Here is a 27,062-nt window from a genome sequence, read left to right as displayed (position 1 = left end):
GATGATAATGCTTAATACTACTATAAGATATATGAAAGTTGATTCCAGCAATTGCACTATTTCATAATATAAGCAATTTCAGTTTCAACTCTGGCAGAAATACAGTGAGTGCAACCTTTCATCATCTTATTTCAGTTGTACTATAACATGATTATGTTTGTATTTTCACAGATAAAGCTGAACAAATCAAGGGACACTCGGTTTTAAATCACCCATATGCAGGGTTTATTAAACTATTTTTAAAGGAAACAACATAAACAAAATATTTTTTCCACTATGAAGTTTCTTTAGGCTCATTACAGTATTTCTGCATATAATTTATACTAATCTGAGTTTTGTAGGTCAGAACTAAGAGACAAATGATCTTATTATAGGAAAATGAGACAGAACCACAAAGCTGCAAAAATCAGCCTTATTCACAAAACAATCAAAACTACTTTCAATTATTTTTAATTGATTATGCCAAGGATTTTCGTATATGAGTTCTTACAGTGTCCTGTCCTTCCTCCAACATCAAATAACAAATCAGAGTCGGGGGTGCTGCAGGAATTAATGAGACTAAATATGAAAAGCAGGTGAATTCCTAATACTGATGATGTCCTCCATTAAAGTCACTTCCCTCCTCTAGATCTTTCTTGTTTTCTTAACCCATTTTTTGTTTTCTTTACACTTAATACGCCAAGGTATTCAAAAAGACCAAACAAACCTCACTTTTGTCCTAAAAACTTGATTCTTCAAGTTGTCAATCCTATTGCAACATCTTTCATTTTAGCCTGATTTTCAAAGGAAACTACGGTTACATATCTGTGCTGTCTGTACAGAAGCATGCATGTTTATACTATGAAGTTCTCCCAGAACTTTTTAATTTAACTCATTTCAATTAAAATGAGAGGTTAACAACCTGAAAGAAACCAAGTACCTAAAACTTTGATGAACAAGGTAACAGGTGAAGAAATGCTATTCATACTCTAAAGATTCATGCAAACAATAATCAATTTATGCACAATCAACATCAGGCACTGGGGGACCCACCTGGGAGAATACCATCAGGAATGTATCTTCTGCAGGGAAGGCTTCATGTGTGCTATTGTTTAGAAACAAGATAGGCCACCAGAAACAAGGCTTTACTAACCATGCATTTTGAAGAACTACTTATAAAACAATATCCACAAGAAATCTAGCTTCTTATTTGTTAAATCATTTTTGATTTGTGGATTTCTTCTTCTTTGCAACTGAATTGTCAGATTCTGATAGTTACATACACTTCACAAACTTTTTAAACTCTGACAGGCATTCTTTAACAAGGCTCAAGAGTTTTGACTTTTCCCTGCATTTTGTTTTTCTGTATCTGCATGTTTTGTTCTTCTTCTGTGTCTGCTTCAGTTCCCTTGGAGGGCAGAACATGCACCACAGTACCTATTTTGACGACTTTTGTGCCCCAGGGGCTCACAGGCTTGCCCATCTCTTTTTACAATAAATGCAAGCAAACCATCAGTTAACAGACAGCTGCAACATCCTTCCAAAAAAACAGCCTTGAAGAACATTGTTTACTCATCTGAACAGAAGATATCCTCCTACCCTTCAAAATAAGTGACTGACTGATGGGTAGGCAAAAGCATTTGCTTTAACAGAATCAGACTGACATCAGTTTTCATGTTCTCTGCTGTCTGAACAGTATCAAGCTGATCAGATTTATAATTCTCCTGAAGCACATCAAATCAAGCAAAAAACCTGCAGTCCTTTCCTACACCGAACTTGTGGACTTGTCCAATGTAAGCTAGTGAGTAACAAATTTAACTATGGTAAAAATCCATTGTATAAACTGCATTTTACAACTCCTGAAATACACAAATCATCTAGCTTCTTACAATTTCATTTGGCAGAAAGATGAGCGCAGATTAGAAGAGAGCTGCAACTTACCCAATTCTCATTTGCTCTTTTTATCTGTTTTTTTAATTAGCTGTTTCAGAATGCCAGCTCTGGCCAAACAGTTGACCAAGAAGGCATCAGGCAATAAAACTCAAGAAAATACATCAGTTTATATTCAAGTGCAACTGGCAACCACTGACCCTACAAATAGCTTTTCTTGTGCAGCTAATTACAGTGACTTTTCTGTAGGGAGAAAAGAATTAGTGAGTCTGCATCTAATCTTGCAAGAAAGATGACCACAACTTATGCCTCAATTATTTTTTAAAGTCACATGCAATTTGAGATCACATGAGTAGGTATGCTATTCAAATCTATTCCCAAAATCAACAGAAAGCATATACAACAGATTTATATGCATGTTGGATACGGCCCCAGGCAGATTTTAATGGCAAAATATTGTGATATGGGTTGTGCTAAAGTACCTTACTATTCTTGTTCCAGAAATTTGGAGGGTTTTAAAGTAAAGATTTGGCTGAGGACATGAAATCCATCTGGCAAAATCTTACAACATTTAGTTTTGCAGAGAGATACTGATTATGTTTTCGTATTGTACATGCATAGGCCTTTTCTTGGGTTTGATACCTGTCAGATCCGCATAGCATAAGGAGAGACCCCTGGCATCTTTTCAAGACTATACTCCACTGACACAGAGTTTTTCAACATAGCTATTTTACCTGAGAACAGCTCAATTCTGGAAACTATAATTTAAAATATATGTTATTTTAATATTTTAAAGAGATTTCTGTTTCATTCTTCTTTATAAAAGTAAGAATTCATCTTCACATGCATTTAAAATGATGGAAAATTAGATTCCTATCTCTCAGGAAGCCATTTCAAAATAATATAAAACAGATTTGTAAAACCTGTTCAACCCAGTCTGTTTTCTACTGTGCCTGTTTCATGTTTTCTAAACATGAAAGACTCATTAAGAAGAACTTTTGCTACTATCTCATTAAATAAGCATCAGTGCACAAAATAACATGCAACATACATATTTGAGACACTCTCTATTAAGAAAATTACCAAACTCCTTAGAAACTTCAGAAACTCTCTAATCGTCTACAACCCCTTACGCATCTGATATCTCAAAAAAACCCCTAAAAAAAGTAAAACCTAAAAGTCTTACGAGTTTGGTTTTCTAGAATATATAAAGAAAGAGGAATGACTTCATGGTCTGAGTATTAAACTGGAAGTCGCATCTTACATAATAATTTTCCAGGATAGAAACTAACCGAAGTGTCCTGATCTTCCCCCAGTACAATGGAAATAAATTAATTTATACTGACTTGATCAAATCTGTTTAGTTTACAAAGAATACATGAGACAGTTGGCTTCTAAGAGTGAGTTTTAGAGAGCAGTAAAGCACATGTTTAGCTACATGCTAAAACCAACTGAAATGACATTGCTAGTTACTGAGAAATTCATGACTGCAAAATTTTTATTACTGGATAATTTATCTAGCCTGGCTAGAGAATGGTTTCAGGTAAAACAGAAACCAAAGGACATTAATAATTGTAAGAAATAAGTATCCAATTCTCCCTAGGCAAACAGAACTTGCACAACTTGCAAAGTTTATAAAATTATGTACATAATTTGTAACATTATACTAATGTAAATGTAAAACAGACTGATTAAAAAAAAACAGCTATAAGCTGGCCAAGGCCAGTGACCAATCCAAAATGAAACAAACAAACAAAAACCCAAAGCAAACAACAACAACAACAACAAAACAAAAACAGAAAAAACCAAACAAACAAAACAAACAAACAAAACCCACCACACCAAACCAGAAAACTTGACCAAAGACTTGAGAGACAGAAGTCCGTATATATGCTGCTCTGACAGTTTAATTGAATCAAGATACATAAAGATGCACAGACAGTAAAACCAGATAAAATGCAAAAAGAAATCTGTAAACTATCAAAGCAAATATTACCATTGGCTTTACCTTAGCTTTTTAATGAATTTAAATTCTCCAGTCAGGTGGTTTTATACATTTTAGAATTAAAACTAACATTCAAAAAGACACTTAAAAGTTTTTTCAGGGCCAAAGGGACACAAGCTTTTTCTTCAAATCAATAGTCTAGCATTTATAGTCAATTAAATGGAGAATGAAAAGTTAGCAAATGAACTCCTAAGGAATATTAATATATGCTGTCCTTACATATTGAAATCTGTGTTTGCTATGTTTTTACATAGAAATATCTTCATATAATCTCCCAAAGCAAAATTAATCATGCTTTCTAGCAGACCATTAGCAACAAACTCTACCATGAGAGAGAAGAAACAAAACATTGAAAAACAGAGACTGCAAAACAGAGTCTTAATGTATGAATTGCCTTCTTCTTGCAAGAGGATGACTACTTCTGGTACTTTTTGCAGAAAAGCTTTAACATTTGCCACGTTAGTCCTTTTATCTTCCATCAGCATCTGTAGTCAACTACTGCTTCGGTCAAAGGTCCCATGTTTTCTTTTAATTTTATTTTAAGAGAGGAGGCACAAACTCAGAGAAAAGAGTTGTAAGTCCTGCAGTTTCAAATTCCTTTTGTAACTCCTTCAGTGTTGAGTATTCTTTGACTTCAAATGTCTGAAACCTACATTGTAAAAGGGAAACTCATTAACATGTCCAGATTTGTCAGAATGTAATTATCAATTCTGTTACTTCTCTATCCACAACAATACTAAATTATACCTTTTATGCTGTGATTGTACTTCTGTCTCACACAGTACACTCATCATTTTCTCTTTGCATTTCTTTCTGCTTGAGTCCACATCTACCTTACAAGTTTTCTGAAGAATCAAATAGTCCTAAATGACAAAAAAAACCCCAAAATATTAAATGTCACTGAGTATCTTCAAAGTTTAGTAAAAAATGCAAAAATTCATATGAAACACACAGACTTTTTTTTTCAGAACATAGCAATCAAACTTTGAAAGTGCCCATCCCAAACAGTGCATGACTGCTTCTATTCATCAGTTTGAAGTGCAGGCTTAAGTGATTTAGAAAAGCCAAAACGTTCTCCTCCAACATTGCTACAAAAACCCACCTAATGCAGTGGGACTTCATAAGTATAGACAAGAATTTCAAAGCCCAGGCACGCATGAGGAGCACCAAGTCAAGGAAAGAAACAGTTAGTAATGAGTTAGAAATGTCTGTTATTCATTTCACATCACAATTTTTTCTACTTTCTGGGGCATTTGGGAAATACAGGAAACTGAACCTAGGCATATTTAAGTCAGGAAACAAAAGGAATACAGGGGTACAGCTGCAGTGAGAAACAAAGCAATATAGACCCCACAGGTCTACAAGTATCACTGGTTTCTTTCATATAGAATACCTTCTTTCTCTTAAATCAGAATAAAGTTGCTGGGCCTTCCTATTCTCATAATGATCAATTTGCTTCCAAAACCATAAATCTCAGAAAAACACAGACAAAATATTCAGACATGTAGGTTTCAGTGGTAAATCGATAGAACTAGTCAACATTCATTGTTCCTGCACCTTAATGCTGCTCCTGTCACCCTGAAGAAGAATCAATATTATCTTGCCCATGAACATCAGTCTTCCAGTCAGCCTTAGATCTGAAGCCCATTTTTCCACAGTTTTCACGTATTTTGCCTTTGCTCTCATGTGATCTAAATGCAAAAGGAGCATCCAGATACCATCTTCTGTACTTGTTCCTTTTGAGGAAGTAGTTTTTTCACTGCAAACTGTTGCTGATTGCTTAATGACATCTTTAAGATGCTGCTGTATCCAAAGAATCAGATCATGTACCATGGGTTCAGAAAGATGCTTCTTTGCTTGTTCAAGTAATTTATCTTTCACGTCCATACATTGGGTCCTTGTAAGCTGGTCTGAGTTAACAGAAATATCTGGTACAGTTGATGGATAACTGACTGGTAAATGAAATAACAACTTTAAAAGTACATCTGTATCCAGAAGTTCTTTCACAGTGATTTGAATTCTAAATGAGATTCCATGCATCTCTGGAAAATATAAAAAAAAAAATAAACATTAATAGATTGTTTCAAGTTGAAATACACATATATCATTAGGTCATGTTATTTTCTCTAACAATTCCACTCAAATTACTGCAATCTCATACAAAATAAGAGTGTGGGGTTTTTTTTGCAGGGTGAGGTGGTTGCACCCAATGACTTAAGCTATACCTGCAGGGAATCCTGAAATGAAACACTTCCACAACATAGTAGAAGGAAAGTTATTAACACACTCTAAAAAGTATTCACACATTTTGGCTCTTTCAAAGTCTAGACAAGCCAGGAATAAAGAACTGTCTCTCTCAAACACATAACTCAGTTTCTACAGCTCAATAGCAGCAGCAAGGACAACTGAAAATAGAGACTTTTCTGGATGGACTCAGCACTGCCCTAACTTTGCTCCTAAAGAAATCTGTAAGACTTCTAACATCAATGCCAGGCAAACAGACTTGCACTGGGTATTTTTGAAGACAACCAGTCAAAAGCAGTTCCACACTAACAAGAGACTTGGAAATAAAGAAGTAGGATTCTTTGTCCCCTACAACTTGCAGAGAAAATATGCTTAAATCTTGTCTGTCAACTCCTGTACAACAGTGGGATTGATATAATGAAAACAACTCTGCTGGATATCTGACCCTGGATACTACATATATAAATATGCATATACTTATATAAATGTATGTTTATATATCTGCATATTTACTCAAAACCTGTAGCATCTACTTTAGAACAGAATTATTTTCAGAGTGAAAAGGATACAAATAGTATGCAGCAGGAAGGGCTAAAGACCACATCCTCCTGATAAACCATATAATCAAAGATGCTTAATATGAAAATTATGTACAGTCATTCCTGAAATAAAACCTTTCACGGAAAAACAATACAAAACTTGACAAAGTGAGAAGCGAGGACAAAGACCTAACCTACTTTTGCTCCTCTTCCATGAAGTAAGATGGTATCAATCAGATAAAAGATGATCATCTTCAGATGTTCTCTGCTTCACCCCTTTGATGCATTCTAAGCACTTCACTCCTTTCCTTTAAAAAATTGCTAAAATGTCAGGCTGATTCATTCTATGAGGGCAGGAGAAGCCAGATTTGAAAGGCAGATTAGAACAGAGCTGAGTTTCAGAGCAGCTCTTTTGAAGTGACTTGTGTTCTTCTCCCCCTACCTTACCTTACCTTCCTTTACATGACAGTCAGTTGAATTATGTTTGATTAGTATTGCTGACACTGCTAACCAACCTCAGGGCTCTCCATGATTTTATATTAGAAACTTACTAAATAAGTGAAAGGACCTAAAAGTTACTTGGACACCCAGAAGCACTTTAGAGAGCAAACCCAAGGGCTTGTTTCCAAACCTCCTTCCTGTATCATACAAAGAACTCTCTAGGTCAGGGCAGTCACAAAATAAAATCAGCAAACCCTCCAAACCCAACAATAAAAGTCTAGCAGTACTATCAAGAAGTCTCCAAATATCTACAGACCATCACTGCCTAAAGAGAGTGAAATCCAGTGCTGAAAGCAGCGATGCAAATCGAGAATTAAACAAAACTACACCCAACCACGCCCATACCTACAGGCACTACGTGTCAAAGTGCTGTTCCCTGCCAACACAATTCATGTCCAATCTTCCAAGACGCTATGAAAGGTTCCAGGCTATTTTAAAGGCAAATGCTCCTCAGAAAAGCACGAGCCTCGGAAGAGACCCTCGCACATGGTGAGTAGCTATGCAGGAGGACCTCAAGCCTTCCCATTCAAACTTGTCTTCTGCTGCCCAGATAAATGTTTCTTCCTGGGTACTAATGATGATGGTTCCTCTGCCATTACACTCAGCACACACAGCCATAGACGCAAGAAGAAAAGACTGCACTGCACCTCCTGGGACCCCCAGCACCCTCCGGGCCACCACAAAGGGTCTCTGCACACCCCTGAGCATCACACCAGACACAGACAGTGCCTGCTGCCCCACCTCCTTCAGCCACCCCTTACTCAGGGCAGCCCCACCAGGTGCAGCCAGCTGGAAGCAAGCTGCACCTGGCTGAACGGTAGGAACATTATTGTAGTCTTGCCTGTGAATCACTTTATTTTCAGCTATGTTGCCAAGAGATTTTAAAATACACAACCTATGTAAGAGTTGAAGAATACTACTCTATTGCCAGCTTAATTACAGTGACAGAAAAACATGTTACTTTTCTGATAATCCTCATAGGATTTTTTCACTAGCTTGTCATAATGGATCTCACCAACTCAGAAGTAACCTAGGGATAAACAGACAGGCCAACCCTGCCCCTTCAACAAGGGCCTCCTGCTGCAGTGATCTTATTCTTAAGCCTGCAACAATCTCACACCTTTGCCTGTGATGATGAACTAATCCAAAGGAAGCAGTGCAGCCTCACATCCCAAAGTGTATCACCCTGAGCCATCACAAAAAGCCCAGTCGTGCTCATTTACATCTGCTTCAGACTCACTTTTAAAAAAGGAGAATCAGTTCAAAACCTACAGCATCCAAAGTTTATTTAAACGTTGCAGCGTCCATTTTCTGCACCAGCACTGCAGACGCCGGCAGAACAAAGAGCAAACCACCGGCGCCCTGCACAACCTGGCTCCAAAGGAACATTTCCTTTGTTTGCACATGCTACAAGGGCTGAGTTGTCTTCACAGCAACATGGTGATTATTTCTGAAATAAAAGGTTGGGTATGACTGTTCCACTGGCATTTAATGTGCTAATCAGACTAAACTCAATATATTTTAACTCATTTCCCCCATAGCTGCATGCTTATCAGTATATTTAGCTCTAGCATACTTCAGATTTTTTCTTATGTTCCATGTCAACCAGACAGATATCCCCCTCCTCTCCTGCCCAAAGGCATTTTATGCAACACATGCAGTCTATTTTTAAATTCAGAAAATGGCACCTACTAACGTACAAGCTTAGAATATCTAAATATGTTTTTATAGCAAGCTTGGTGAGCAGACTAGAAGAGAACAGATTAACAATTAAATTATGGATTTCTATCTGTAACACTAATCTTTGCATATAGATACGTAAGGTAAAAAAGATATGCTGTAATTAGTTTATTTAAATTCATCAACACATTGGTTTTAATAAAAACACATTTTACATTCTGAATACTTCATTGTTAAATTCCAGAAAGCCAAAGTTTTTACCATACCAAAAGAATTTTCTTACATTCCTCAAAACCATAAATCCCCAATGGCCTCCTTTTTGATCCTGTGGATCTACACACAGATTACTCTTAATATATTAGAGATATCACAACATAACAGTCTTACTAGAATTTATGTCTATGCACCATCTGTCAACGATAATTTATATGGTTCAAAGAGATAAAGCAAATATAAGCTAGTGACTGCAGCAAAAGTTAATTGTATACAGACTAAAGGATTCTGTAGCTCCAACACAGGACAGGTAAATTCCAAAAATAAGAAAAATACCAATAATCATTGTTGTAAATAATCTTTTCAATTCTAACAGAAAACTATGGAAATCAACCAGAGATACCTGATCCTAACATATCATGAACACAGCCTGGCTAAAGGCCCTGCAAGGTCACGTAAAGTCAATATAAATAAAATAGCCTGTTCTCGTTCTGCATTTGTGGCACCTCACTTTATGTTCCAGGAAGGCTTCTAAGCCTTTTACATTCTGGTAACTTATAAACACAAAATCATTCTTCCATATATGAAGCACAAAGAAGAATGTGCATATATTTGTCTAACAGATCTGGAGGAACAGACATGTATATGCACTGTTCAGGTATGTTCACAATTTTTAAAATTAAACATCTCATAAGCCTGGATACTGTATTTTCAAACTATGCCCAAAATAATATCATTGAACTTTTTCACTTTAAGAAGATAAAGCTCAGTTGAAACATTTCATCAATCATAATTTAAAAATACAACCTTATAAAATGGCAGAATTACACGCCTACACTGGAGCAAGAGGTGTGTCATGCAGATCTAGACACAAAATTCTGCTTTTAGATTACCCCAGTTAATTGTGCTCCCTGCAAACACTGATGTCTTCATCCTTCTGAGGCTGTCTACACACACAGTTTTTAGTTAAAGTGAGTCGCTCAAAAGCAGCCACATGTAATTTCACACAACAAAGCCATTTTCATGAAATAACAGAATGGCTGATGTTGGCAAGAACCTCATCCAACCTCTCCCCTCAAGCAGGGCCATCTACAGTAGGCTGCCCAGGACAACGTCCAGATGGCTTTTGACCCCAGGGAGGGAGACTCCACAACCTCTCTGCAACCTCTTCCAATGCTCAGTCAGCCTCACAGTAAGAAAGTGTTTTCTTAATAATCCCAGTCCTCTCAGGCTGAATACACACATATGCAGACAAAATTTGACAGCAGATCACTGCATCCATCTTTAACAGCATTCCCCAGGACTTCAGTGAAGTCCAACCAGCAGGAAGCCACTTGCTGTCCATCACTCTGCTGGGGAGCTGAGCAGCACTCTGCAATAGCTCCTAGGGCACCAGGAAGAGTGATACAGAATATGGGCGTATTCTGTGCATCTGTGTGAGTATCTCTCTCCAACAAATATGCAAGAGTTGTCACATCCATGGTATGCACTATGCAAAATTTACTTATGATCTGGATCTCACACAGACACGCAACACTTGCATATGCCACCTGACATTTAAGCCTGATAGTAACTGCTGTTGTACACTGGAACTACTGAAGTTTATTCTCCCTTGCTGAAGGGGCATCTTCACATCACCACACAGCACAGACTGATAAATGTCATCCCTTAACACAACGTTCTAAACAGTGGCTAGTGCAGAAACCGTGAAGTAAAGGTGTCTACACTGACTGCATTCCTACCCTACAGCAACCAGCAGCTGACGGGAGCAAGGAGCACAGACCATCTGAGCAGTCCACCAGCACCAGACACACACATCAGCCTCAGCACCCTGTAAAACCTACAGCCATACACATCTTGCTGAAGCTGGAGAACACCTGGCACATCACAGGGCCCAGACTATTATCTTACCCCAGAAAAACAGAAATTACCCAAGCACAGCATGGTCTCACGCTGATCTCATACACAGCAAAAGCTACACCCCTATTAAGCATTACAGGATAAACACCTGGTCCTGTTACACGTATGAGATTCACCTGGTTATCTACCTAGGTAAGAGCCAGCCCCTTCCCAGCGTGGCCCTTCCCTGCTGCCAGTGCCTGCAGGCGTTGGGCACAGCCAGGACAGTGAAGGTCGCTAATTATAACCGAGCAGGGCCCGCTGGGTTCCGTGCCCTAAGCGCGGCAGCACCGACGCACGGCGGGTCAGGGACAGGGACGAGCGACGAGGGCCAACAGCGAGGGACTGAGCCGCCCGCAGGGCAGCGGGGCCGGGCCGCCGCCGGGGCAGCGGGAGGGTCCGGGCCGCGTCACCTGAGGCCGCCAGCAGCTCGCAGCCGCCCGGCTCGCAGTAGATGGCGGCGAGCGCCGACAGCTCCTCCCGCGCCAGCTCCGACATGGCCGCCGGGGGCAGGCGCGGTGCCCCCTCCCGGTCGCGCGCCCGGCACCACGGCCGCCAGGGGGAGCCGTCGGCCCGGCCCGCGCCGCAGGGACGCGAACAAAATGGCGGCTCCCGGCGCGCGTCTCGCCCTTCTTCCCTGTCCCCCTGTCTGCGTCCTTCTCTGCCCGCGGTGCGCAGCGCTGTGCGACCTTCCGACCCCCGGTCGGCCTCGGGCCCTGGGCGGTCCGCCGGTGCGCTGCCGCACATACTCATACACAAAGATTTACTGGAATATAAAATTAGGCTTCTTGTATTCAGTCATTGTAGCTTCACAATCCCGTTACCAGCCATCACACCGAGGTCTTGCACAGCCGACGGCACCGTTAACTCCCAGGCATAATGATCTCAAACGTTCAGTATATCCCGTTATTATAAAATCACTTTTAAAAGAAAGCGATGGGGGGGGGGGTTACTTTTCAGGAGAGTATACCCTGCTATTTCTAAGTCTCTAAATTCAGTTGAAATAACAAGAAACACGAGAGCGCTGGGCCGGGAAGAAAGGGGGATGCTGTGACAGAGCGGCACTGCCGGGTGCAGCCCCTGCCGCTGTCAGAAGGCTGTGCTGGAAATTAGCCTTAAAGTGCCTCATTATATTATTAAGAACTTTCTCGCCCCGGTCTTTCCCCCTTCTCTTCATATACTTTGCATATTCCATTTTACATGTTTAAATAAAAAAGTCGATGTAAATGTCTTTTAAATTGACACTATCACAAGACATGGAGGTCCCTATGAATAAGTTACTGCACTCTGACATTTGGAAGTCATCAAATAAGACAGTATAATGTCAGCTTGATATTTTTCACACTATGAAAATATCAGCTTCATGTCAAAGATCTAAATTCCATCTTAATGTAATAAGTTTTCTTGTATTCACAGACAACTGAAAATGCTAAATATTTAAATTTGAAATGAATTTCTACAGTTACAATCTGGCCTTCATATTCCATTATTAATAAATTGAAGGCCAAGATCTTATTTCCCCTTTTTTTTTAATGATTTCTTCAAACATTGCAGTGTCGATAGAATAGCATTAGCCATATTCTTTAAATGGATGCTTTCCTATCAGCATGTGGCAAAGTTAAAAAAGTAAAGCTCCACTTTTTAGAGTCAGCCTACATTAAACCAGCTCCAACATCCTGTCATAAAACGATTGTGCCACCAGTATCTTCTATTTTGCCTGACAAGCCAAACAGAATGCAACCTTTCATACATAGGTAAGATAAATCTTCCCAGTGTTATTTGCAAAAGTAGTGTCTTTTGCTTTCCACTCACTACAATTACAGCCTTAATCAATTAGGTGTTGCTTCGACAACCACTAGTGATTATATATAAAACAATGCATCTAGATTTGTTTTCCCCCTAACCTGAGTGGTGAATCAGGGGAGGAGTAGATAGATATTTGGGAAAAAAAAGTCCATCTCTATCTTTTTAACATCTTTTCCACGCCAGCCACTCAGGCTTCTCCTCTACCACAACTGCACGCAGTCCTAAAGGTGTGTACTCTAGAAGGCATTAAAGGACCAGTAGGAACAGTGTAAAAATCACTGCAGCTGCCCATTTTGGGGTCACAAGACAGACACTAATGAGGAACTCATAACCACAGCAAAGGTGGTGGATAACCAGTACAACACAAACCACATCCATCTCTGGCACTGCTGTAAGACAACTGCGGTTCCCATATTTTCTGCTACAACAACTTTGCCAGCTCTACTGTAGCCAGAATGGCATTCTAACCAGCTAGAACTGTCCTTACCTGAGTTAAATAGCACTGCTTTTTCTGATACCTAAGAAAGAAGGTACCATTTCTGTAATAACTGCGTTATTGCAATGGTAGAAGTTTTCCCAAAAGTGGCTTGTACAAAAGTGGCAGAGAGAAACGAACATGAAAACCTATAAAATTCTCTCCAAATAAGCTAAAAGGCAAAAGCTTGAATAAAACAGAAGGAGAAGCAACCCCAGTAATTGTGAAAATACACGATAAATCATGGAGGTGTTTTCCCACCGGTATTCTCAAGTACAGCTCGTGCAACAGTTTGGGTTTCGTTTTGGGGTTTTTTTGGCCCAAAGCATATAGTTTTCTACTGTTGGAATAAACTCATTTAACAAAAAATCTACATTGCAAATTAAAACTGCCAAGATTTGCATGGTTTGTTCTAAGGTTAAATTCAACATTTTCATGAGGTTTTGCTTTTCAGTTTTTGAAAATGAGCTAATAAACTCTCACTGATATATAAAAAAAGACCTTCTCCAATTTGAGAAAAAACAAATCAGAGAAAAAATATTTTCTATTACTTTTCCTTTAGAAGCAAGTTTTTCAAGGATTTGTGATCTAGCAGTGCTTTTTAAAGGCACTTGCATTTATCCTCCATGCATCAAACTGCTCTAAGTCAATTCCCCAAGACACTTAATCTTTTGGCAGATGGAAACTCATTTTGAAAGTGCACTAATGATCAATTAAAGCATTAGCTGTCTCTACAGACAGGAGGTTTATGGGGTCACAGTCTTCAGAAGTTGCAGGCAAGAGCAGCAGTATGTTAGCAAAATAGCTAAAACTTTCTGTAGTTACCACAAAATTGGCAAAACATTGGAAAACAAAAACCATGACTTTTTTTTTTCATAATATGTTGAAATTTTCATAATATGTTGAAAACAAATTAATGGCTTCTATTTTACACAAGAGGTCATGGTCCAAACTGGACATAGGCAAAGGAAATGATCTTTTAAATGTTTTTTATGAGCCCTAATAACAATCCCAATACTTCCAATAAATTTGCATTGTCCTTTGAAAACTGGATTCATTCAGACTCCAGTCACAAAACATGCTGCAAATATGCAGATGTGAGGAGCTGCCATCAGAATCAGTGGCTCACTGGTAGATAATGCATCACTTTGTGCATGCTTAAGGCCTCACAATAAGGTCTGGAGTCAAGAAGTGTACTCTGCCCAGAAGTTTCTCTGCAATTTGATGTACGTAAGACCAAACAGATGTAACTGTCACACTCATAAAAGAATTTAAGATTCTTTCTCTAGGAGTTTGGCAAGCCATTTCTTCTTGAAGGAAATGCACATAATAGTGATTAGCCATCTAATATAAACTAAAAAGTTTGCTTTTTACAACCTGACATATCTAGTATGACCACAGGTTCCTAATGCTAACATTGGTGAATCAATATGTATTTGATTCACTCCATAAAGCTCTTTGCCAGTAATTTACTTTGTACAAAGGTAGAATAATAAATAGAACATATTTTCTTTCAGTGAGAGTAAAAATGCATGAAGTTGCCTACTAAAAATTTGCAGAAAACTAGCGATGTTGTGCATTTTTAAAAAAAACATATGTAAGAACTTATGAGTAGGGAAGGCTATGACACTGAAGACATAAGCACAGATAGCACTGAGTAGTATATTCTACCTTCAAAAAGTTCAGCTTCCACATCAAGTTCCACATCTGCTTGCGGAACCTTACTACATGGACTCTCCTCCAGGTGTAAGCACAGGGAGACAAAAAATTAATGTGTCATTTAATTTAGTAAGTGTTGGGAACAGATCTCTCTAAAAAGTGGTGGTTTTGAAAGAGGCATTTTTACTCTATAAAAAACAAACATTAGTAAGAGTTCAAAAATTAGGCAGTGCTCCTTAGTTTACCAGTTCGTTTTTAGCTGCTGAGCTACAGCAGTGTTAGTATCCATGTCTCCATCCTTTGAAATTTGGCACATTAGCTATTATTCCCCGACACTTTGATACAGGAGTGGAATAAAAAAAAATGGGAGTGCATAAGATGACAGTCTATTTGTGACCATTTTGAGAGCACTGAGAGATCCTTTGCCACACTCACACCTTTTGAAGGCAAAACAGTATTCATCACCACATTTTAGACTTCAAATTTACAGAGCACATTAAAGTCCTAATGGCAAATACATTATGTAAACACTAGAGAGCATTTCACACTAAACTAGCATACCTCTTTCACCTCATAATTCAAAAACAGTAATTCAAAACACCTTGCTTTGGCAGTAAAAAGTAGCAATAATCAAGAAGGGACACAACTACCTTCGTACAGCAACAGTCTCTTTCTTTTACAGCAAAGCAGGGCAGAAATTCTAGGGCTTAACTAAAAAAATTCTGAGAGATTTAAGCTAAGACCATTGGAATGATATGAAAGAGAGCAGCAAAGGTGTTTCTAGGGGGCAGGGAAAAAAAAATAAGTAAAGGGTGACAGAGCTACAGCTCCCCCTTCCAAACTGCCTGCTACTACATTGCAAAGGCAAAATGTTACAGGATGACTCAGAGCCAGGAACTCAGGCATGCCAAGAAGGGCAAGCCTCTAAGTTACTCCTCAACTACAGAGCACTCATGTTGGCCAGGTACCAACAGGACAAGATGCAGAAGAGTTGGGCCAACACCACTGAGTAGGGAGGGTATTGCAGGCACAGCAACCACACAGTCAGTGCCTCCACAGAATGGCAGCACTGTGCCAGACACCCTGACTGCAGGATATTTGAATGCAGAATGGTCTCCTGCTCCAGGTGATACAGATCAGTATAACTTTTGATCACATATAGATGACCCAAGACCTGATTACAGCTGGAGTGTTATGCTGGAGCCCTTTTCTATCAGTCACAGAGATTGCAGTTTCTGAGCACCCCAATATCCTTGAAGAACCACATACATCTTCAGTGGCAGACCAGGAGGGCACTCCTAACTCGTTTTATCTGCAAGAGTCAAGCAAAATAGGTCAAGCAGGGCTCTGACACAGTAAAGCTGAACATAGGTAAACTTCAGATATGTAAATACAAAACTAATTTAAAAAGTGACCCATCTTTAGTGAGTGTCTGCATTTTTCCTTATGTATGTGCACAAGGTTAACCTCGGTTTGAGATGTTGGTTTCCAAAATTCTGTTTCAGCTTGACTGGGACTGGGAACCTTATGTCACTGCAGAATTCCTTGAAAGGGCCTCCTCAGGATACTTCCCTTTCTTGAGCTCCATGAACTCTCCACACCTTTCTATGCTTATAAAGAAATTATATAAATGTATTTATTTATGCATACTCACATACTTCCTTCAATATAGCCTAAATGATAGTTTTTCAGTTAAAACATCCTTCCTACGGATTTAAAAAAAAAAATCAATTTAAATTACTGTTTTTCAAGTTTACATCAGAATTCTAATAATTCTTCTCAAATGACACCCATCTCCTGAAAAATAGCAAACTACCAACATCCTGCATGAAATAAGCCAGGCCTAAAAGCAAAACCTCAATGTTTACTTCCTTAAGTCTTACTGATTATAGAAATTAATTACTTTCATTGACGCTTCTAGGATTTTATTTTTTTTTTTTTAAATTTCCTTGCATTCTTCTTAAATTAGCCAGACTTGGGATGAATATATTTGTTGTCATGTGCTCTTATTCTGAGAACTGCTGGTTTGGTAACAAACACTTGAATTTAGTCCTTGGGTTTTGGTTCTGTAGTCACCTAAAAAATGAGTAGTATATATTCAAAGCTGTAATGATAGTTAAGTTGTAGTAATAATACAATAATATATAATAAATGTATCAAATATATAACAAGATCATAGTTGTAACAGATTATAATCTCATATGACACATGCAAAAGCTCATCTTAATAATTCTTACAGCTGAAAGTATGATCACCAAAGTTAAGAAAAGTATATTTATTTCCTTTTACTTTGATGACAAAGTAGAACATTTCATTAACAGTAGCACAGAAAAGAACAATTTTGAATCTATGGAAGATGGAACATAACAGGACACAGTAAATACATGAAGTGACATGTGACAGGTTTCACCAGATTTAGCAGCAATAACAAATTTCCATAATGCACTCAACACCACACTGCCAAAACCAACCAAGCAAACTCATTCTTTTGAAGCTTCTGAAGTACCCCCTACAGTGGTGTACCCTTTCCATACCTAGTTGTGAGAAACACAGAATCCTCAGTATATCAAGTTACCAAACGCATAAACCAATAAAAAAAACCAAAAACCCAAAAAAGAAAAAAAATCACCCCAAAAAGCAGTAAGCCTAAATCTTTACTGATAGAATAGAGAAGCAGTTCCTTCATTATCCAATATGCTTCATACAAGGTCACACACTTCTCATATACCTCATACATATGCTGCCTACTCAGATGGAATTTTTTTCTTTTCCTATTTATCATTTATACATATATATATACGTATGAACCACTAAAAAGGTGAAAAAGGAATGAGCAAAGCAGATATGGCAAGAGCGTGGTTTTCCTCTTAGGATTCTAGACTTCTGGGTAATATCTATTCCTACCATGCATGACAGTTGTCTCTGAAGTGGGAACCATTCAGAATTCTGAAGTATGAAAGCTTCCCTAATTTTTTCCCAAAGGGGAAGCTGGGGAGTCTCCCCTCAAGGAAAAGAAAAAAAAAGAAAAACAAAGGAAAAAAAAAGAAAAAAAAAAAAAAGAAAAGAAAGCTTCCAATGTCAGTTAAACATAAGGACTTTGAAAATGAATGTACAGCTGTTTCCCAGTTAAGGCTGGGAAGCTTTGTGAAGGCAGCTTCCCCATTTGAGAAGCTACAATGTGATATGCTCTTACTCCTTTCCAACTTACTGAGCCATGCAAATTTTAAGCTATTACAGTGGAAGACTTACAAAAAAAAAGAGTTTCCCTTATTAAGCTTATTAAGCACAAACATTAATCAAAGATTTAAGCCACACAGCATTAACACACATCACTCTAAGACAACATTCAAATCAACCTTATTTCTTGGCACTTTTGATACCCTGTTAGCCAAGTTATATACACAGCTGTGATATGCCTCACTCTAATCAATCACATGTGACTGTGTAGTCATATACTCTTGTGCAATTCTGCTTTATATAAAAAAAACATGCTATGGTACAGTTGATGAAGCCAAGATGCCAAATACAGATGCATTGCATGAGGTTCTTTAAATAAGGCTTGTCTCTGTATTGAATGCATTACATGACACATATGAAAGACATGAAAATACTAAAATAATACATTTTCTTACATCAGAAAACAACCTTTTAAATACTGAAATAAATAGCCATTAAATATTATCTCCTTTTAGAAATGCTTTAAAAGTGACACTCATTTCCTGATTCTAACAGATGTTCTTCTGTTCAAAGATAAATTGCAGATTAAGGCATGAGTATATTCTCCTGTTCAATTTAACATACCTTTAAAATATTCATACTACACTGTACTTCCTTTAACTGAATGACCTCAACTGACATTTTCTGAGGAAGCATGTAATTGAATAGGTAACGTGCCCATGTGAAAACAAATACATGGGTTTATATTGTTAATAAAACATGCAGTTTGAAACAATCCAGATCTTTTACCCTTTATTCATCACTGAGGTATCCAAACACTTTAACTATGTGATTTATGAAATTTCCAGTTTTCACGAGTGAAGTAATACTCAAAACTTCAGTCAGAATCAGAACTGTAATGTATTTGGTGCAGCACTGAAGTCATGAAATGAAAAGGTGGCAAGCTTATGCACAATCTGAGCCAAAGTAAAAAAGGTTCCCCAATTTTTAAGAAAATTAAGATACATGTTTTTGCTACTATAACTTTATTATTCCATTTGAAACACCACAAAGCATTGGTGTACTTAACAACAGATTTCCCCGTCCTCCCTTCCCATCCCCAAAGAACAGTGGTAATCATGAAAACAATGACAGCTGCAGTGAACTTCCATTTCAAGTCCTGGTATTCACTTATCCTTTGTCTAGGAGGAAAGTAGTTACTTTTTGAGTACACACCTCAGGAGCAGCTATGAAGTCCAGCGCCACCAAGCTACCTTTGTTCTGTCCCACACAGCCGAGAGAGAGTCCAATGCAGGGCGCACATCCAGGATGGTGAACTGGTAGTTCTTATCCACTGCTCCGCCATCATAGTAATCAATAACGTAGCGCACTTCTTTTCCACACCGGTCAACAATCCAATCATGTCTGTCAAAGGGTAGCTCATATCTGGAAAGATATGTAGAATACGTAGATATTTTAATGGATATTATGAACCTGGGAGAGGGAGTGGAAGTCCTATTTAAGATTTATTTATCCGTAAGATCCCACTAGTACTTCTATCTTCTGGCAATTCTAACTTCCAATGCCAGTTCTGAAACATCTTACAATTACTTCTACACCACATTTTGAGACACATTTCCCTAACCTCCCACCTCCCTGGAAGACCTTTCCTGCCCACATACCCCATCCATGAACGTATTCTGGCTCTTGGTGAATACTCCTTTGCTTTGCCTCCAAACCGCATCAGTGATGGTCCACACGGACACTCCCTGCGCACACAATTAAAAAGGAAAGTAGGTTTTACCTTTAAAAGCAGTCTTATTTTAAGTAATTAAACTACTAGGGTAATTTATTTTAGTACCAGAGAAACTGAATAGAAGAAAGAGCAACAGTAAAAAAGTAACTCCAAGTGATCTAAAACAACTTCTTTTTTTCTTTAAAGGTCTGAAAAGTTGCCCGGTTTCTGCCAGCACTTTCTGCTGGTATAATAAAGTACCTCTGATACGCTCCATACCATTGTTCTAATTTGTCAAGAGAGCAGTTCTCAGCAAATCTAATCCACAGATTTAATAGATTAAAGAAGAGAAAACCATAATCCAAAGATCATAAAATTTCAGAGAAAAAATTTATACATGCTAGTTTGTCTCTTGCAGGAACAGGGGCTATGCTGATCCAAAAACTGATAGTTTGCTTTACACCAGTCACTGCTAATCTAAGTTTATGTCTCATATCTTTGTCATAACACAATGAAAAATATTTCATGTGTAACATTTCATATGTACGTACGCAGCATGAAGAGCTTCCCACTTCAAAATCTCCTTCCAAGCTTGTTCATTATTTTGGTTGTGAATCTTAATGATGTTGGTCATGTCTTCACTTGTTATGTCATCATCTTTCCATCTCCACCTAAAAAATAAGAACTTGGAAACAGTTTATAAGCATTACAGCATAACTACTGCACCTTCCTCACTTTATCTGATGGACTTTGGAATCAAGATTTAAGGTTTTATGCAAAGACACAAGACAAGTATTTAAACTTCTGGCTCATCTGTCTAAGCATCATGAGAATCACTTCATCTTCTGTGCAGAAATGTAGTTATCAAAAGTTATCATCACAGAGATCCACAAATTCTACATAGCTAAATTAAAAGCTTAACTGGATCAGAAAGTTATCAGAGTGTTCAAACATCAGCACATCCATAGGATTCATAAAAATGCTTAGGAAAAATCCCACTTGCATTCCTAATGCACAGAAGTCCTGTATTCAATACACTTAGTAAGCTTAGAAATGCCTTTCAGCTCTCTTGACCCTGCACTGTGACTATACAAAAGAATAAGGGAACAGTAGCACAGGAGGTTTTTTAGGCCACAGGAGATATTAATCATTAAATTAGGTCTTGCCTACACTAAATTTCTTTAAATACTGAAGATACCTACTAGTAAATTTCCACATTTTTAGCAATTCTGCAAAGTCAAGTTAGTTGTTCTCATAATCACAGAACTTCTACTATCAGTTTATAGGCCTAGCGTGAAGCCAACTGAATTTGAAAGTTTGAAATCTTGCGAACTTGGTTTATGCCTACCCACAGACTTTTAAGAAAATTTTATGAGCCAGTAGCAGTTGCTTGACATTCCCTAACATCCTCCTGATCACTAGAAGGGATGTGGCCTTTGAGACCAGCTCACCCTTTAAAACAAACATGTTTATAAAACAGTAGTTTTTTAAAAGAGCTAGTTAATTATTTACTGGTTAGAATCCACAAACTCTTAAAAAATAATTAATAATAACTAATTATATTACTTAATGAATTTCAGGCTCACAGACTCCATCTTATAATTCACAGTGTATTTATTTACCCTTTTCTTAGCATAGCATTCCAGAACATTTGCTCTGAAGGGTAGACCCATTTCTTGTCAGAATGTGCTCTAGGAATAGAAGATTCTTCTCTAACAGTTGACAATGGAAATGGTTGACCTGGGGATGGCTGCTGATTAGGAGGAGGCATCTAGAAAACAAGAAGAATCAACAACAAACTAGAGTATGAATATTTTTTTATGTTAAGTGTTTGAGAAAAATCAAAGTATGATCAATCAGCTCTTAAAAAGATCAAGACGTTCAGCCTTTATTTAATTCCATCAAAATTATCTTTTTTGCAGTAAAACTGTTTGCACAAGTTTGTCATAGGAAGACTAAAGGAACCCCTTTTGCCTAAACTTCAACTTCCAAAAAAAGCAATGCTTTTTGTAAATCAGAGGAAATCTTGGAGAGATACTAATCAGAACTTACCCATACTGCTATTAAACAGAACCTAAAATCTACCAACATAGCATAAAAAACATGCATATAACTAATAAATAGAGAGTAAAAGGTATTTACAAACTGGAAAAGCACCTTTTATCAAAGAGGTGTAAATTTGAAAACAATGTTAAACAAGATGTAACTTGTTTTTATATAAGAATTTGCACATGAAAAGAGAAAAAGCAGCATTTAAAATAAAAAAAATAGTGCTATTTGCCAGACTTTCCACCTTAGACAGTATCACTATTTACATTTGTGGTACAGTATTTCAGAAAAAACAAGACTAAAGAAAACATCTGAAATAAGCAAAAATTACCATATTGCTAGGATCTATGTCATCTTTCACTTGAGATGAACCAGACTTCACAGGACATGCTACAAACTCATAAGCTCTTTCTTGATGTGCAGGAACATCATCTGTGTTTTCAGTTCTGTGATCAGCAGTTTTCATGTGCATTGGACAACCTTAAACACAGGAAAAATAGTATGTATTTTGATACAAAATGAAAACTCTTAAAACATGACATGAAATGGGACAGGTTCATTGAATGCTCAAGGAAATGAAAGCGGTTATTTCACTTTTTCTTCTGAGCTCTGCAACAGTTTTAACTTTTCTCTTTCCTGCATTTTAGGACCCAACACCATGGTAAGATCTGAGCTTCCTGTGTGTCCTTGAATGCTCATTTCCTACCCCATGCTGGCCCCTATATTGAATTGTCAGTACCTAAGACTTCCTCAGCAATGTTAATCCAAAATGCGTTGACTGTGTCACCAGAAAAGCGAATGTCCTCCTTTAGACATTCTTCTGATTCCACCTTTCTGCTGCCCTTTTCTAGATGCATGTTTTTTAGTGACATCCACCTGTTCCCATTTGCCATCTCTGCAGGGGCTCCCTGACCCTTTGTGGGCGTACCACACACAGGAACAGATCTGCAGGACTCCTGTGAAATGGGACAACTGGGAATGACCTACAGGTTCTACAACAACCACCTCCTGTCTCTACAGACACAGCACCTTGTACGCTGTTCTGGTGAACAACTGCCTCCTATTCATGAGAAGTTACTTAAGAGCAACTTTTCCTAAAGGAAAAACTTAAGTTTTTATTTGAAGAATAATTTCTTTTTCCTCCCTAAGACTTTTCATCTGGTTTCCACGTAAGGAGTTTAGTTCATTGAAGTTTCAAGAATGATTACCGCTCATTTTTTCCTGATGCATGGGACATTCTGAAGGTGGAAATGCCGTCTGGTACTGCCTGGATGCATCTGGCGACTGACCTGCAGGAGCTGGGGAGGATGCAGACAAACCCATGGCTCCCACACACCGGGCCTTCTTACATCAAACTCCTAAACAAAAAAGAAGCAAACACTCGTAATACAAAAGTACACCTTATTTATGAAGGTGAACGCAAGCGCAGATACAGTGCTGCATCACAAATTAAAAAATTAATTACGAAATCGGTTTAAGTAACAAGCTTCCAGCCCAAATAAAACCCCAAGGGTCTATCAGGGTCGACCTCTAGCTCCCTCCCAAGCCCCTCCTCGCGGCCACTGGCGCGGGGGGCTCAGCCCGTGTCACACGCCCGTGCGGGGCAGCCGCGCCTCCCGTAACCCGCCACACTCCGTGACCGACTCCCAAGGTCAGCTCAGGCCCGCCCGCAGCGCGGCCCGCCCGCAGCGCCCGCCTCCCGCCGCCGCGGCCCCCAGAGCTGCCGCCGCCTCCACCACCGCCGCATCCCCATCCTCATCATCTTCCTCCTGCTCCTTCTCCTCCTCACCTCAGCCCTGCCGGCACAGCCCGGCCCGCGCCTCCGCGCCGGCCCCAGCGCCTCGCGAGAACGGGCACCCGCTCCACGCCTGCGCGGGGCCCCGCCCGCCGCCGCCACGGGGAAGGGCGGGCACGGGGACGGGCCCAGGGACGGAGGGACGGGCCCAGGGACGGAGGGACGGGCCCAGGGACGGAGGGACGGGCCCAGGGACGGAGGGACGGGCCCAGGGACGGAGGGACGGGCCCAGGGACGGAGGGACGGGCCCAGGGACGGAGGGACGGGCCGTCCACGCCGTGGCCGCCCGCTCCGCCGGGGCTCAGGGAGCGGGGCCGGCGCCGGCGGGCCTTCGCAACGAGGCTTGGCCCCCGTTCAGCGCACAGATGCCCAGGCATTGCCGCCCGGGGAGGCCGCAGGGGAGCCCGCGGCCGCTGGGCCCGGCCGTGCCACGCCGAGGTGCACAAAGGCTGGTTCTGACCTTGCCGAAGACAGCGAAATCTGCGAACCGGGACTCGCGTTAATCCCCGTGCAGCGGCGTTCTGCGAGTTGTATGTGCTCTTACCTCGTGCTGTGAAATCATCCCTTACAACTGCAAGTTACTACTGCTAGTACCACTGAATGTAGTAGCAGCACATACCGATACTGTATAGGTGTATCCTTTCTAGTATTAAACTTATGGGCATACTGAAGTTCCTTAAGATGATTTTTAAACATCAAAAGCATCACAGCTCTTTTAAAATTTCTTAAGAATATTGCCTTATTTCAAGCCAGAAGATGCAGTTTAACTACATACATGAAATACCGTGCATAACACACAAACGATGAAGCTCATTGTGCATCAGATCAAGGAAGACTTACCTCCATCCCATCCCTTTTGACCAACAGGTGATAACACCTGGCTATACTGTAACAGTGGGCACAGATCCCGCAGGACTATTTCAATGTTCATCCCACAGCATGAACTCTAAAGAGGCTGTCAGGTGCAAAAAGCAGGTGGGGAGATGAGAAACATTCATTATAAACATGTAACAATTAGAACTGATTAGAAAAATATTGTTTCCCCAAATATTCTATTTCGTTTTAACAATTAAAGTAGAAAGGAATTTAATCTTCAAGTGGCACAGTTATTACAGTAATTTAGGATGAAAAAAATCCAAATTCAAATCTGGAAGAGAGGTCACTTACACACTCTGCATGTAGAGACAGAAATGAGTGATTCTCTGCCATTTCTTTTGAAAAAGATCAGAAGGATTAATAGACAAATTCTAAACCACACTGAAGCAGTTCTAACCAGCACTATTTCAAACAATTTTACTACCTGAATTAAAAAACTTCTTTTATACATTCTTCTCAAGAGTGCTGTTAAGATCATGTTCACATACTGTCTTTCAAAATAGGATCTTTCTTATTAATGAGGACATTGCCATTCAGTGTGAACATGAAATAAAAATACAAGGATAAAGCAATATCAAATATTCATCCTTTTAGTCATTTTTTGCCCTTTTATAGTCTCGATTACTTAGGAGGAAATTGCTTTCTACCCTTTCTGCATGCAGGAATTATTAGCACAGCATATGGAGAACCTCAAGATAGAAAAAAGAGGCATCATGGCAGTAATTGAGTCTCTATTATATGCCTTAGAAAACATTCTGATTGCCTCCATCATTTCCCAATTTAGGCTTCGCTGCAGTCTCTAAGACTACATTCACAGTAACAGCTGGATAAGCTGTAGAATAATTTTAAGTCTTCACTGGCTGCACTTAGAGAATCACAGAACAGTTTGCGTTGGAAGGAACCTTGAAGCTTAAGTCCCCTGCCAGGGGCAGAGACACCTTCCCCTACACCAGGCTGCTCAAACCACCCCCCAACCTGGCCTTCAACAGGGGCATCCACAGCTTCTCTGGGCAACCTGTTCCAGGGCCTCACCACCCTCATAGAGAAGAATTTCTTCCTAGTATCCAATCTAAACCTGCCCTCATTCACTTTCAAGCCATTCCCCCTTGTCCTATCACTACACGTCCTTGTAAAAAGTCCCTCTCCAGCTCTCTTGTAGCCCCTTTAGGTGCTGGAAGGGGCTCTAAGGTGTCTAAGAGAGCCTTCTCTTCTCCAGGCTGAACAACCGCGAGTCTCTCAGCCTGTCTTCACTTAACAACACAGTTTAATAAGATCCTCCCATAGACCAACTAACATCTCTGCTTCTAAATATTTCAAGTAAGTGGCAGAAGGACTCTAAGGTAAACCAGATTTTCTCTCTCTGATGTTCTCAAACAGGGAATTGGTTCTACTCTCTCTTCTCAAAGTACATAATGCTGTTGATGTCGATGTGCCGTCTCCCTGCTTTTCACCATCACGCTCCACCAGAAACAACAATTGCATTATTAGTCATTGTATAGATAATAGTTTTCCCCCTCTGTAAGATAAGCCAAGTAGCAAATACTTTTTACTCTGTGTAAAGCATTACAAAGAACACCAAGGTCACAATGTCAACAAAGCACACAATCTACCCTTAGGTATACTGCACTGTGAACTCCACAAAAGCAGAGCAAAAGATAAAACAGTAGTCCATCTCCAAAAAATGAGATGTCCACTGTGAAAATTAAATAAAATTTTTTAAAAATCTTAGTGCAGAGTTATCACACCAATATGAGGAGAAAAAACAAAGTTTTTAGCAAGAACACAAAGAGTAATAAAAAAAATTTGGGAGGAAATAAAGAGCAACTTTGCATCCGAGTATGACAAAGAAGTGGATATACAAAATACTTTCTATATCCTACATCATGAGGCGGTATAATATTTCTCACACTTTAAACAAGACTTCTTGAATGTATCAGGTTAAGAACGGCTCACTGAAAGGCATCCCTGGTTCCCAGCCATGCTCAGTCCTTCCTCTCCACCATTCAGTGTTAAAAGCTGCCCAATGCCAATACAAAAGCCTCCTACCAAGCCCCCATTGTCTTTCCTCAAGCAGTTGGAAATCTGACCTATATAGCATCTGACCCCAAAGAATATCTGTTCCCAGACGTTCACACTCACTTCCAAACAGACCAACTAGTTAATGAGTAATTTTCTACACTAACAGTGTAAAATTAGTACCCTAGGAATAATCTACATATGCGACTAAACACCTCGAAGAAGATGAGAGGGGAAAAAAAGGAAAAACACCTCACTGCTTTGTGTTTTCTTCTAGTAATTTAACCATTGCGTAATACAAAAGAAAACCCACAGTAACATGAGTAATTCCTGTGCTTGGAAGTCAGTCGTTAAGACATAAAACAGCAGCAACTTCCTGCGAGGCTGCTCAGAGAAACCTCTGAGTTTTACCACACGATTCATGCGTCCTAGGCATACATTCACTGCATATACAGAATCTAGGAATTGCCATATTTAGGAACTTAATTGCCCATCTTAGTATCCAGTAAGGGACTCTGTAGCGCATTGTATCTATAATACACTGC

At 39.4% G+C, this 27,062-nt stretch overlaps 2 protein-coding genes across 8 annotated transcripts; both read right to left on the bottom strand.

Moving 5' to 3' along the window:
* Positions 1-3,760: 3,760 nt before the first annotated feature.
* On the bottom strand, positions 3,761-11,957 carry RWDD3 (RWD domain containing 3). 7 transcript variants are annotated; one of them, XM_032696750.1, is made up of 4 exons: positions 11,775-11,957; positions 5,432-5,916; positions 4,622-4,737; positions 3,761-4,523 (listed from the first exon to the last, which is right to left on the bottom strand). In XM_032696750.1, the coding sequence occupies exons 1-4, from the start codon at positions 11,779-11,781 to the stop codon at positions 4,409-4,411; spliced, it is 723 nt and encodes a 240-aa protein (XP_032552641.1). In that variant the 5' UTR covers positions 11,782-11,957; the 3' UTR covers positions 3,761-4,408. The 7 variants fall into 7 exon arrangements, with proteins under 7 accessions (XP_032552641.1, XP_032552642.1, XP_032552639.1 ...); XM_032696751.1 differs by lacking the exon at positions 11,775-11,957 and adding an exon at positions 11,700-11,767; XM_032696748.1 differs by lacking the exon at positions 11,775-11,957 and adding an exon at positions 11,364-11,463.
* A 5,193-nt stretch (positions 11,958-17,150) lies between these two features.
* LOC116791070 (cytochrome c-type heme lyase) lies at positions 17,151-23,696 on the bottom strand. Its single transcript, XM_032696744.1, has 7 exons — positions 23,620-23,696; positions 23,039-23,188; positions 22,162-22,310; positions 21,404-21,552; positions 20,333-20,452; positions 19,729-19,815; positions 17,151-19,492 (listed from the first exon to the last, which is right to left on the bottom strand). Exons 2-7 carry the CDS (start codon positions 23,151-23,153, stop codon positions 19,294-19,296), a joined length of 819 nt encoding a protein of 272 aa, XP_032552635.1. The 5' UTR covers positions 23,154-23,188; positions 23,620-23,696; the 3' UTR covers positions 17,151-19,293.
* Between the last annotated feature and the right edge of the window lie 3,366 nt (positions 23,697-27,062).

The sequence above is a fragment of the Chiroxiphia lanceolata genome, chromosome 9, assembly GCF_009829145.1.
Source record: "Chiroxiphia lanceolata isolate bChiLan1 chromosome 9, bChiLan1.pri, whole genome shotgun sequence".
NCBI classification, from domain to species: domain Eukaryota; kingdom Metazoa; phylum Chordata; class Aves; order Passeriformes; family Pipridae; genus Chiroxiphia; species Chiroxiphia lanceolata.
The sequence above is the reverse complement of the archived record's forward strand: the minus strand, read 5'-3'. Positions and strand labels throughout refer to the sequence as shown.

Coding starts and splice junctions, on each gene's coding strand:
- RWDD3 (XM_032696748.1), bottom strand. CDS start 11,448: ATGTCGGAGCTGGCGCGGGAGGAGCTGTCGGCGCTCGCCGCCATCTAC. Junction 4,738..5,431: donor GTGACAGGAGCAGCATTAAG/GTGCAGGAACAA, acceptor TTTGTCATTTAG/GACTATTTGATTCTTCAGAA. Junction 4,524..4,621: donor GTACAATCACAGCATAAAAG/GTATAATTTAGT, acceptor TTTACAATGTAG/GTTTCAGACATTTGAAGTCA.
- LOC116791070 (XM_032696744.1), bottom strand. CDS start 23,153: ATGGGTTTGTCTGCATCCTCCCCAGCTCCTGCAGGTCAGTCGCCAGAT. Junction 22,311..23,038: donor GCATCAGGAAAAAATGAGCG/GTAATCATTCTT, acceptor CCTGTGTTTAAG/GTTGTCCAATGCACATGAAA. Junction 21,553..22,161: donor ACATAGATCCTAGCAATATG/GTAATTTTTGCT, acceptor CTTGTTTTCTAG/ATGCCTCCTCCTAATCAGCA.